The sequence below is a fragment of the Zeus faber genome (assembly GCF_960531495.2).
Source record: "Zeus faber genome assembly, chromosome: 2".
NCBI classification, from domain to species: Eukaryota; Metazoa; Chordata; class Actinopteri; order Zeiformes; family Zeidae; genus Zeus; species Zeus faber.
In genome coordinates, this window is record NC_137189.1 from 15,850,070 (window position 1) to 15,863,659 (window position 13,590).

General features: G+C 42.8%; 1 protein-coding gene across 1 annotated transcript in view; it reads left to right on the forward strand.

Moving 5' to 3' along the window:
- The window catches only part of usta (uronyl 2-sulfotransferase a), a 63,004-nt gene that overhangs the window by 24,555 nt on the left and 24,859 nt on the right, over window positions 1-13,590 (forward strand). Inside the window, exon 2 of the mRNA XM_080019391.1 lies at window positions 10,176-10,219. Coding sequence (XP_079875517.1) covers window positions 10,176-10,219 — 44 coding nt within the window. The remainder of the gene's footprint in view (window positions 1-10,175; window positions 10,220-13,590) is intronic.

Below are 13,590 nucleotides of genomic sequence, written 5' to 3' on the forward strand. Positions count from 1 at the left end.
ACCGATTTAATATCGATACTGTGATGCGAGACTAGATGTCATTTGGGATTTTTGTTATCCTAATATCGTGATATTGTTAAAGCAGTTGCAAGTATACAAGTAATGCAATTTTCCGAACCTCATAGACTGTTCTAGCTGTTCTAATCATTGCCTCTGATTGGTTGTAATATCCACATTACTGATCATTTTCTAAAACATATCTTGTTTGTCAAGCCTATGAAAACACCAATAGTCATCCCCCAAAATGTCGATATTGAGGTATTCATCCAATAATACTGTGTTCTATCTTTGATTTTATACGGTTTCCATCTGTCTCCTGTTTTTCCCGCCTATCCTAGACCTTGTTTTTTTCCCTGTCCTTTCTGACTTCCTCCCCTAAACCTCCTCTCTCTCTCTCTCTCTGTGGTTTCTCTTGTTCTGCTGAGGTTTGGCCGCCACGCTGACCCCACTGCGCTTGTTGTCTAGTTAAGTTTTGACGAGCGGCATTGCTGCGCGGGGCCTTGGGAGGGAGACGGAGACAGAGGGGGGTGAGAAGTTGAGCGAGGAGGCAGAGTTGCATCATAGGCAGGTGCATCGTAAACAATCAAGCTTCCCCTTTGTGTGGGTATGGCTCGTGGTGTGCTCGTACTGGCGCACGCCATGCCTTAGTGGGTGAATTTCAACACGTACTTGCACGGTAGCTGAAGATGCTGTTCTCAACACACACACACACAACCACAATTGCGTTCTGTAGGCAGTTGAATTCCAGTATCTACCTACAGTATCTGGCCACTTCCGGAAGAACTCTGTGTTTTCGTAATGATCAGTGCATCACATTGAGACCACACTCTGTGTCGGGAAGCAATAAATTCTCTTCAAAAGCCCAAAGCCGATGTGCTGAAAACCATAACACCCCATTACACCTCTGTCATAGTTTTGCCACACAAGTTCACTCTTTTCTTTATCATCGCCCCGCTGTGCGCGTTCAATAATATAATACACCAGAGTACATGTTGAGAGAGAGAGAGAGAGAGAGAGAGAGACTAGATAAATCTGTGGCTTTGTAGGCATCCATAACTGTGTGCTTCATGGCAGAATCATCGTCTTTTTGTCTGCAAAAGGAATTTCGGGCCATTGAGAAAAAGCTCACTGCCAGATTTTGCAATTCATCACATTGTCTCACACTCCACCCAGAGTTGACAAAAACTGATTTAATATCAGTTGGTCCCCCCCCCCCCTTCTTCTCTCTCTTCCTCCTACCTCTCTCCCTCCATGTCTTTCCTTTTTTCATTTCCTTCCTGCAAGTGTACAGCAGATGTAGAGCAGATTTTTTTTCTGAACCTTCTTCTTAGTCATCACATGACAACCTGAGGGAATTCTGCCGCCCCCCCCTCGCCACTTTCCTTCATCTGGTGAACTTTTCTTCCCTCACCCTTCCTTCCCTTCTCCATTCAGGAGATTACTGCGCTCCTGCATCCGAGGGTCCCACAGGGGATACGGGCAGTTTGTGGTTCTTTGGTTAGCTGCGTGTACAAAGTCAATGTGGGAGCCTTTCTCATAGGTATGGTAATATTTTGACTAATTTCTCCCTGTCCTCTTTTGAGCCCTGTCCCAAAGTGATTGAGGAAGCTCCAAGTCCTTCCTGATTTTAGGCCCCATTTGGAGCTGTATGTACATCAAAGTATCAGATCTACCGTAAGCAGAGTGTTCTCTGGGGGATAGTGTTGAATCCCCACGCAGCAGTAAGTGTGTGACCTGAGTGTGTGATGGAAACGTCAGATTTTCAAAACTCATGACACAATTATACTATTACCTACATGAGCAAAGAAAATATATTTGCAGCCTTTTGTGACAGTGCATTTAAGTTAGTATTAACATGGCCTGCATGAAATATTGTTGCAATGTAGTTAAATGTCTTGTATAGCACCATCTTTTACTTTATCTATCTGTACCAAACTCATATAAGACCAACAGTATTTTAAGGATTGGAGAAGACCTATTGGTTTTCATTTGGTTGTTGATGCTATCTTCTTCTTCGTCTTCATATTTTTTCTCCATCGCCATTGATAGCAGAATTCCAGGCAAGAGCAGTGTGCTTTTAACATCGAGGCTTCTCACTATGACTTCACCTGACTCGCAAAACGTAATAAATCTTGACAGAGGAAAAAAAGACTGGATTTAAGCCCAGTCAAGTATGGATTTCTGCTTAGCTGTAGTATTGGTCGCAAAGAAAAAGGTCCATTGTGCCTTATAGAGCAAAATAGACCATGTGTGCTCGAAGAGTACAGTTAATAAAGACTATAGCAGTGCTACTTATTTCTCTATATAGTGGTGGGGGGGGGGGGTGGTGGGGGGTAGGCTTCGGCCTCAGTTTGGTGTTGGGGGTATGTGGTGTGGGGATGGTGTGGTTTGAGCAGCCACACCTGACCTGGATCTAGATAACTGGGGATCCAAGATGAGTGTGGCTGCATCTGTTGCTTGTTGGTTTGTCCCCCATCCCCACACGCACTCAGGAGAGGAGCCCCTGTCATGACCCATGTCAATCTGCCGCTGGGCCAATTCCAACTGGCCCACTCTCTACAATAAACTGGTGTCTACAACCCCATCTTCTGTGTCTCTGCACCGGAGCTCCCTGAAAACGCCACTTGGAAGGCACGTGGTAGGCGAAACTGCCACAAGAACAATTCAAAATTGTAAATCATTAGAAATACTAATTACTAATACGATTATCTAATGTTATGACAGGCCAAGTGCAAAGGAGATTAACTTTGTGCCAAAATGAGCGTGAGATAGTTCATCAAAGTCTTTTGCTCCCTCAGATGTCCCTGGATGCTTATCATTGCTTCTCCTCAGCGCCCAAACAAAATGTGTAGGATGGATGGGAGGGAGGCCTCCCACAACCGGCGTCTATTTCATATCCAAATCAACATGATGAAAGGAACTGTTCTGACATGTTAGAATTCCTTTTTATTTCATTCTTGACCCCTTATCTTATTGTTTTTGAAAACTAGACATCGGAAATCTAACACAACACACGGGAGGGAAAGGAGACTTTGGGGAATCATATCGTCTCAGCTGGTGTTTACTCAAGCATAAGTTCATAACATACAGGTGTGACATTTCACAGTTAACCCCCGCTTCCCTGGAACGTTTTCAAAAAACGGCTCTTATCATAATAGGCAGACGTAATGGAATGCCACAGCCACTGCAGCGTAGGGCAAGAGTCTTAAAGCTGTCACAAAACAGAGCTTGTGTTACAAAAAATATTCTTTCAAAAAGCAAATTAGTGAGGATAAGGCTCATGGCCAAGGTAGCTGAACTGTACACAAATAAGTACAGCGGTCTGTTGATGGAACCTCCTTACTAAGTGAAAGCTTTCTATCCTGCCTTTTCCAGTCAAGTCACATACTGTATATGCCACTATAACGTTTAGGCTGCTGTTGGAGTTATAGAGACTATAGCGGGCAGGTAAAGCTTGGTCGTCCCCAGGGCAGCAGTCGTGGGGGCTCGCTGAAGAATTGATACCCTGGCAAGGACAGTTCCTGGCTATTCCTGAAAGACACATTCTTTCAAGTTCTCGGTGCTGCCATGCGAGACCAAGCCAGGAGAGCCTTAAGAGTGAAACTTATGGGAAATATAACCACTTTCTATTTAAAACTGGTGCTTATTGAACTACATTTAGCCTACTACAACTACTAGCCCATTACTAATACAGCCTGTTTTGTAAGACATTGAAAATCAGGTGCACAGCCAATCTGCGGACGACAGAAATCAAGTACACATTTTCTTGAAGGCTCCATTACAACCATTATCTACCAGAAAGAAAGATAAAATGATTTGGAGCAATAGTCTGCTGAGTCAAATGGAATATGAGCACACGCAGAAACAGGGAGCGTAGCACACACTTTTATTGTGTTCCTTTGTGTTCAAATGTGTTAATTAATTAACTTAAATGATTGATAACGAGGCAGCAGTGCATTATAAGAGCGGATAAAGAACAATTGAGTTTAAGGCTACCACATAATTCTATATATTATTGATAGAAGTTATGCTGCATCATTGCGCAACGACTTCATCCACAGTTAGTAGTCAAAATGCCGGCGTCGGTGCACCGATAATAAACACAACAATGCAAACGTCACCAAAAGACAAGTAGTAGGCTGGTGTAGAGGTCTTCACACTTCACCTGACCATCCGAGGCCCGACCTAGGACCCGCACCGGTCCAACTTTTATCATCGCCTTGGGAATACATCAGGTTAGTTCCGTAATATCTGGGGAATTGCAGGTTCGGGGACAATGTCGGGTCCAGGTCTGAATTTTGGATGGATGGATGGCTGCTGTTATTGTAGCGAATGTAGGTGCGCTAGGTCTTCCCTTATGCATTTTATTCTTGCTGGTCTTTCCTGATGTCTTCAGAGTTTACTCCCAGGAGTATAATACCTGCTGCGTTTGCTCTTTCCATTTATAGCAACGTTTATAAGCAAACCTTGGCTGATATACATGTTATGTGTATTGATTTTTAGAAGACTTCAAGGATACCCACGATTTGGCTTCTTTTGTAGGGGTTTATGGGGAAAATCACTGGTCAGTCAAAATGCCCACCGGCAAGCACTTAACCGATAAAACCAGGCTAGCCAGTGTAGACAGGCACGTACCACAATGTGCAGCTTTAAGTTCTGTTTTCTAAAACAGACACGTCACCAAAGTTAGCTGACAAAGCATGTTACTTAATAGAATTCCATGGAAGTCCCACATCCTCTGAGTAACCGTTTCCATTCCTGACCTGTGGGCGACACTCATTAATGTGATAATGGAGGTGAGTTCACCCGCAGGATAGAGGAAGGCATGGTTCGTACATAGCACTTCCCTCACCTGTTGTGTCTATTTTTCCAATGACGCTGACGCTACACTGTGTTGCATTGGGCCTCTATTCATACCTCAATCCAGTTAACCCAATTATCTACTTCACGGCTCATTCCTTCTTTTCAAAGCTACCTGTTTTCAAAGACGAATTGGAATTTATGACAGATTAGTGAATCGCAAGGTCTCATGAGGTTGAGATTCTTACTTCTGTGGAAAGGTCTGAGCAAAGGGAGAAAAGGAAGTTAGGTTAAAACTCCACCAAAAGCAGAACTCAGTGTACCTCTAGAGTAAATAGATCTAAAAAAATAAATAAAAAGAAAGCTCATAATATGCGCCTTCTCAAAGAGCCGAGACTGGAGTCTGGGCAGACTGGTGCTCTGTAACTAACTGCTTCGCAAAGCCGCTCGTCCCAACGATGAGAATCCCCCTGTCCGTGAATTTATTTAGTTTATGAACTCTTGGGACTGGCCATGGGCTGGGTTATGGGGTTTACTGGACCTCACGTGGCTTCTCTGTCTGGCTTAACCTGACTCACTCGATTAAATTCACTCAACTTGGCTTGATGAATATCCATCGACTGCTAATTCTCTTCCTAGCAGCTTCTGCTCATATATGGAAGCACCGAATGACTGATTGGGGTGAAAGCTTTAGTTTTTCAACTTTGATTCAATTCAATTATAATTAAATGCTACGGTTATGTTACTAAAACCATTATTCTGTTTTCCAACACCTAAACCCACTGTGGATAACTAATAGGTAATCAACTGTTAATCTCGTTTAAATCGGAAATAAGCCACTCTATTGTTATTTAATACCAGAACAATAAGAATCAGAGGCACTACCCTTAAACGTTTGCCTGTCATGTGCCACAACTTTAAACCCTGTGACTCAGTTGACTCATTCCTATTTCATCTTTTCTGAACACGTTCAAACCTGTCCAATCATTGATGATATTTTTCTTGCTCCTCCAAATATGTCTCTTGTTTAGATTTCAATACCAAAAGAGCTAAATTTGAGAGGAGCGTAGAATCCGTCTCGCCCTACGTTGATTTGGCCCGCAGGCACCTGCAATAACAAAGCGCCCTGCGCAGCGACTATATTTATATCCCGATGACGGCCGGCCATCGCTCCCATTCCACAAGATTGGCTGCGGGGAGATGTGGAGCAGAACACAGTGGGTGGAGACCCTGACCCTTAGCCTCGCTCCCCTCTGTAATTAGCAAGATGGTTCAGGCCGCCAGTCTTAATAGAGGGGCCACTCCTACACTTCAAATCAAAGGGTTTGGTGGCCACACACATACACACAAACACGCACACCCAGACACAAAAACACACAAAGGTACACACAAAAACCACATTTACACACACCGACTGGAGCTTATTTGCATATGCCCTCTATTTTGGATGGTGGGACCGCCTTGTAATATAGCACACATGCTGTAACTACAAGCTTGGGTTCATCTCTAACTGGGTGTGTTTTACACTGGGTCCGACTGGAGTTATGTAATTTATAACTGCAGCGTCAACTCCCCATCTGAACCGTGTTCAACTGATAGGCCAGTGTCTAGACATATTTCTGTCTGTCTGCGTGTGAACATTTCCACATTTCTTTCACTTTCTGTCGTTCTGTGTTTCCGCCTCTTTTCTTCATGCACACATGCGTACGGTAGAAAATCAGTTTGATGCATAAACCGTCTTGTCACGTGATGAGACGTGTAAACTTTTATACGCTTACAGTAGCACTTGGCAGAAATTGATGGGATAATCTTTGTTTACGTCTTTCCAAATTCTCCTCCAGAAATTCCAGAATCTTCTTCATCCGTGTAAGTCAGGGTCTCACAGTGAATAAAACTTAAACTCTAACTTTAAACTTTAACTTCGAGAAGTTTCTTCAACCACTTGTTCCTTCTTGGTGTTGCCGCAGCAGCTGTTCCTATGTGGTTTTCCGCACCCACATCAGCCTATTATGAGATGTGCTCCTCTCTAAGCCCTACTTAGCTAAGTTACCAATTTCATAAAGCAAATGAAATGCTCCTTGCTATAAATACATGTTTATGAAATTCCCCAAGCTACTGTAACATTCCTGACAGGGGCCAACACCAAAGGGAAAATTCTATCGGATGAAGGAACTGTTTTGGGCTTGTTTTGTCTTCAACGGAGGTGTATAAATAACAACTCTGAATTAAATATTACTTATCAGATATTAAGAATGTCAAAACAAGTTCTGCCAAGTTTGCCAAGGGAAATACTTCATCTCTCTGTCTCTCACTTCACTAGACTTTTTATTTAATTCTATTTATTTCCACTAAATGTCTAATCGCTTTTTCTGGCTTTTACTGTAAGCCATGATCACCCTTGTATTTTAAAACCTATTTTTACTGTTGTCTTTTCTTTACTGAAAAGACAAGCGATGGGCTCAGCCTGCAGTGTGGCAAATTGACAATTGATTGAGATATATATACAGTATCTCTCTCTCTCTCTCTCTCTCTCTCTCTCTCTCTCTCTCTCTCTCTCTCTCTCTCTCTCTCTCTCTCTCTCTCTCTCTATATATATATATATATATATATATATATATATATATATATATATATATATATATACACACACACACACACACACACAGTTTATACAGTATTGTGTAAAGACAGGCCCTACATATGTCAGTGCAATTTAATATATTTTAAGGTAGAAAGATGAATTGAGATTTAGAACATGTGTTTTTGTAATGTGCCTGTTCTTACATTTAGAGAAAAGCAAATCAATTGTGTCAAAATGAATCCTTAAACCTTGGCACCGCTACTGATTATAATTGTCTTTTGCTGATGTATTCATCAGGTAACTCCAATCAGCAGCAGGAATGCTGCCGTGGCAGGTCCATAGATCTTGTGACACAGTAATCCAATTAACAATTGGACTACATGCTTATGCTTTCCCATCACTCCAATTTGCCTTCCTCTCACACACAAAGATGCACAACTCACCCCTGAACAAACACACATGAATGCTGCTTACACACACAAACACATTTTTGAACATGCAAAAAATGTCAATGCATTCTCTTGCGCACAAGAATATTTTAACACAGTGTCTTGCACCTCTGAATATTATTTTTGAAAGGCCTTCCCTGGCCCTTTGCCCCAATAATGTTGTGCTTTTGTAAACACTTTGAAATACTGATACATTTTGAATATATCTCATATATACCTAAAACTGTGACATCACTTCCAAGCCATGACGGTCAGCCCTAGATCCTATACAGTACATATGTAACGATACACATATTTGCACCAGCTGTTGGTTTGTAACAAACTGAACAATTATACAATAGCCGTCAAAACAGTCATTATGCGAACTGTGACTGCAAAACCGAGTCACATATCAAACTGTGGTATTTGTGTGCTGTTGCATCCTCATAGCTCCACATCACCCCAAGCCAACACTGCTGCCATTCAGAGATACATTCATTCTCGATATTGTATCTGTGTACATCTATCCATGCGCATGCAATACAGACTCCAATTCTTGTTATGTCCATTTCTAAACCACAATAAACAGCTGACGGCAGCATTGTAAAAACAGAGAAAAGAAATGTGCTTTAACTGTCATGGGCTGTTGCCTATTGCATCCCGTTCGTGGATTCTTGCAGTATTGAACTTGGGGAAGCCCCCCTGGATCACTCTTCCTCATTCCTACCATAGAATAGTAGTCACAACACGGAATCTTTCTACTATACATCCTCCTCGTGGCTCTTCAAGTCTATTTTCTCTCTCTCTCTCTCTCTCTCTCTCTCTCTCTCTCTCTCTCTCTCTGTGGGTGGTGGAGTTGGATGGCAGCTGTCAGCTTTTATGAGCCTCACACCCTGGAAAAAATGAGTCGCAGTTCCAGATCCAAATCCAAAAGGCTAAGGAGAAGCACACACGTGGGGTTGTGGGGGGTTGGCGGCGGCGGCGGCGGCGGCGGCGGCGGCGGCGGCGGCGGTGGTCGTCGTTGTCGTCCGTGAGGGATGACAGCGACAGGCGTCAAGGAGGTGTCTGCCTGGATGTGTCCCCGCCCTGCCACGACCCCAAATGCCTCGGCACAATCTGCAAATCAGGAATTCTTTGCATTCCTCACGGCCACTGCCCAAGATCATAGCGTGCGTGCGTGCGTGTGTGTGTGTGTGGGTGTGTGTCACACACCTGGGGGAGGGGTCGTGTGCAGTGCAGCTGTCTCACTCACACTGTGTTTATGCACTCCTAGCACCTGATGAATTAAAGCGCTACCACACTAATGCAGGAAGACAATTAGGCTATGTAGGAACCTTGGCCTCAGTCTGTGTGTGTGTGTGTGCCCGTGTGTACATTCTTGTGAGTGTATGTTTTTGCATACGTGTGAGGTTGGACGCCAGGCAAACCACAGCTTATTGGATCGCAGTCTGAGGCTAATTGCCTGAAGCCTCTGCGCCGCTATCTGAAGCATAAACAGTACTTACAGAGTCGCACACAATGCGCTTCCACCACAAGCTCAAAACAGTTTCTCTCAGTGTGTGCCACAGGGAAAGCTTTTTCCGTGCCAGAGGAAAAGTAAGGTATCAGCTCATGATTGTTATCTTGCACCAGTTTCCTTGGCACGACATATTTCCAGCAACGTTTTTAACTCATCTTCTTCAGAAAGATTGTGTTAATTCTCCAGTTTGAAGTCTTTCTTCCTCTTTCCACGCTCCGTGTGAATGTTGTAGTGGCGATGAGAAGTATAGCGTCTCGGTGTCTCTGGACACTCTTTGGCGTGCCGGAGAAGAAAAGGCCGCTGTCTCAAAGCCAGGGTCTGAATTTGGAGAGTGGGCTGAAAGGAGAGGCATAGATCCTCAGTGTGCACGCCAGCCTTGTGAAAGGAGCCCATTGTTCTCACATGAAACAGTGTCGCAGCGCGTTCAATATACTGTATAAATGGGCCATAACTCACTCTTCATCGACATCCGCAACACTTGCAATGCCGTGTGTTTCATGGGGTGATGGTGACAGAAAGCATGGGTGAGTGCCTGCGTGGGTGGGTCTGGTTGCCAAGGTGGGTATATCAGTTTTCAATCATTGTGCTCGTGTTGAGGTAATAAATGAAATTGCCGCCTGTGTATTTTACTTTGTACATTTTACCCGATTCACCTGGCTGAGTTTGAGTCCCAAACTGTGAATGGCTTTCATGTGCTCAAATGTGTGGCATCCAGCCAGTTTGGCGGCTGAGCACCTCAGACGAGTGGTGAGGATTTGAGGACATCGAGGAGTCACTTTATGAGCCTGATTGTTTTTTACTTGTGGGTTGAAAACATACTTTTTTTTTTTTTTTTTTGTTGTTGTAGGTGAATCTACGTTTATGGATGACCACGGCCCCGCTGTTCCAAAAGTAAGTCTGTCTTCCTCTCTCTAATACAGAATACAGTTTGTGCTGCAGTCCCAAATCTTATCTCCCTCTTTAGTTCCCTTCTCTTTTGCTCCTACTTTCACCCCCCCACTCCCGCTCTCTCTCCGATGTGCTGCGCTATGTTTGCAAGCCGGGCCAGTTCTGTCCAGTCGGGATAAGGGTTCAGTCTATCTGAGGGAGCTGCGTGCGAACTTGCTCTCGGTCCCAACGAGAACGGGCTTCATCGCTACAGTAACGCTCTAAACACACACACACAAACACACACACACGCACACACACAGGCCACTGACACAGGAGCCTCTATGCATCCAGCTGCACGCCTGCATGGCTGCCTCTCCTCTATGCCTCCTTTTCTTCTACTTCTGCTGAGCTCTTTCTTCTTTGGACTCTTTTCCGCACTCCCATCCGTTCCCTCTGCTCTATTAAAACCCAATTTCTGCCTCTATTTGCAAATTTCTTTTTTCCATTTTGCCCCTCTCACATTCCATCGTTCTGTGTTTTGATAGATGTCCCATTCCAAATGACTGACCCAATACTTATGATGTGATTACAGTGTGTTTCCCATTATTGATCCACATTTGTTTCGACAGCGAGTTTATGTTGCGTAGAGTTTAATCTTTGAGTCAGGTTGTGGCCGTTGTGAGCGTCTGCATGGATTAAATCTCTTCACATCTGGCCCTTGTTTGTATGTTATGTGTTACTCACTAGGAAAGGCTTGTTACGGACCCCCACCACTAATCCAGGTTATATCTAGGTTTTAGTGTTGTCTATTTTAAAACATTGGCCATGGTTTATGCCAATGCTATTGAGAAGGAAAAGAGAAATTATCTGGCACCATTTGATATAAATTTTCTTTTTTTGGAGGAGATGCTGTTCTGAAAAATCAGGAGGAAAGCCCTATGGCCAGTATATCTATACTATTCCATTCGATCATATTGTAAATCTGTGCACTCCCAGGCTTTGGTGCCGGGGTCAAATGTAAGAAATATATCAGAAATAAGTCCAGGTACTGCTCACTTAACAACCATTCAGTTTCTACAACCAGGTCGTCAAAGGAATTGGTGGATAAGCGAGGAGCCATGTTATTTCACAGTAAGGGGGCGTGGCCATTGTGAACGCTTGTGTAGTGAACACTGACAGACTGCGGGAACGACACTGAGACTGAGAAAGGGTGACGCACGACGAGATGCTTGACACTGAGACGCCGCGCACACAGCGGGCATGCTGCCGTATTGTACGCAGCGCACAATACCGACTGGTCAGAGAGCTGGTCGTAAGTCTGAACAGGTAGGACGTTCAGTGAGAAGTACCTGTATTACCTTTTTCTGTATTTCAAATATAGAAAAAAGCCGAAGCTTTGCAGTTTAGTCTGACATTTGTTACAGTGGAAAGTGGAAGTGTATGCAAAACGATTATCTATATATTAAACATTTGAGTTAAAAGTCAAATATCAATTGGAAAATTTAAAAAGTTATTATCATGTTGGCTTCTTATGGTCTGTGATACTAAGCTTAGTCTGGCTGGTGGGATAAAGTGTGACATGTGTAAACAACATTTTCAAAGCACGGTCCAGACAGAGTAGATTACATCACATTATGGATAAGTAGGTATGATCTTCAGAAAATACAAATATGTTTATTATAATAAACAGCAACAGTTGTCTGTAAAGCAGCAATGTGGTGCTCAATCGATAAACAGTCTATGATACATATACAGTATGCAATTTATGACGCTAAAACCTTCTAAATACATTTTCTGGCTGTGATAGCTGCCTCCACCAGCCAAGACTAAAAGACTTCTCTGTGTGCACAAAATGAGTTTTCTCCCTCTCTGGATGTCGTCATGTGGGAGTCACAGTTGGAACAACTTGGAAGTGTTAGCATTTTAGCTCGGCTAAACCCGTTTTACGCCAAGATGGAGGTTTGCTGGAAAGGTGTGTTCATATCATGATTAACTGTCACATGATTTGAGACCAACTAATTACTTTTCTACTCTTTGGTAAAAGGCAATGAGGAAAAGCAGAAGCAAGTAAGGTAAATAATGCTTAAACTAATGAATTAGGTGATGTTCAGACATGTGACCAACACTTCTTATCCATGTCACAATTAAGTCTCAAGTAATTTGGTCCAAGTCTCAATTAAGTCCCAAGTAATTTTTCCTTGGTCAAGTCGAGTCAATTCCTCATTTAAAGCAAGTCAAGTACCAAGTCAAGTCACTTTTTGCGCTTACCTGCAGTATCCGCTCTTTATATAGAGAAAGATAAGGTATTAGTACCTGTCTAATAATTATGTTATTGGCCATTCTATCTGAGCTGTTCAAAAAGTATGACAATAATTTGAATTAGTATTATAATTATTGACATTCGGTGAAATAAATGTAATCAAACAAAAAACAAATACTTTATAAAAGCTTATATTTCTTCTCAGTCAAAAAAATATTCCCTCCCCATCACTTTTAAACAGTGAAATACTGACAGCCAGACCACACATCAAACTTTGCGAAATTGAGCCTCTGTCCGTCTGTCTGCCTGTTTGCACAATATCTCAAAAGGTTATGAACAGATTTGCAAAAATTTATTTTCTTGAAAACGATTGAAGGAAATTTTTGGAACTGAAAGTGATGACTCTTGGCCATGTTGTGTGTTGTGTGTGTGTGTGTGTGTGTTCGTGTGTGTGTGTGTGTGTGTGTGTGTGTGTGTGTGTGTGTGTGTGTGTGTGTGTGTGTGTGTGTGTGTGTGTGTGTGTGTGTGTGTGTGTGTGTGTGTCCGTAACCAGTGGGACGGTAATGAGTGCTTCTCGCAGAAAAAAACCTCAGGTAGCGAGGAGCTTGACTGACAGGGTAAAACATCCAATCAGGACAATGCCCAGTGTGCGCTGGCATACCGGGTAACATTACACATGTGAACATTGACGTTGAACATTTAAATATTTCATATTTAATATAAGGGTTGTGCGATATGACGATATATATTGTAAGACGGTATAAAAATTGTCTATATATATTTTTGGAGCGCGACCGACGGCACATTTTTAGGTCCGATGGTGATAGTGATTTTGGAGAGTCCAAGCCCACCGATTACTGATGTTTTGACCGATATTTTGTCAAAAAGTGCAGAATTTTTCAATCTATTTGCAAAATGAATATTTTATTAAACTTTCTACATTTGAGAACATTTAACTCATAACCAAACCAATAAAAAGAAAATAAACACATAAAGAACTTTTTGATGGATACACTTTTTTTTTTTGATGGAACGCTTGACTTCCGAAACAATATTTGCTTGGAGAGCCGTGTCCGTGTCTAAACGCAAGTGTAAACAAACATGGATGGATTTATGTTGCCTAGATGGACTT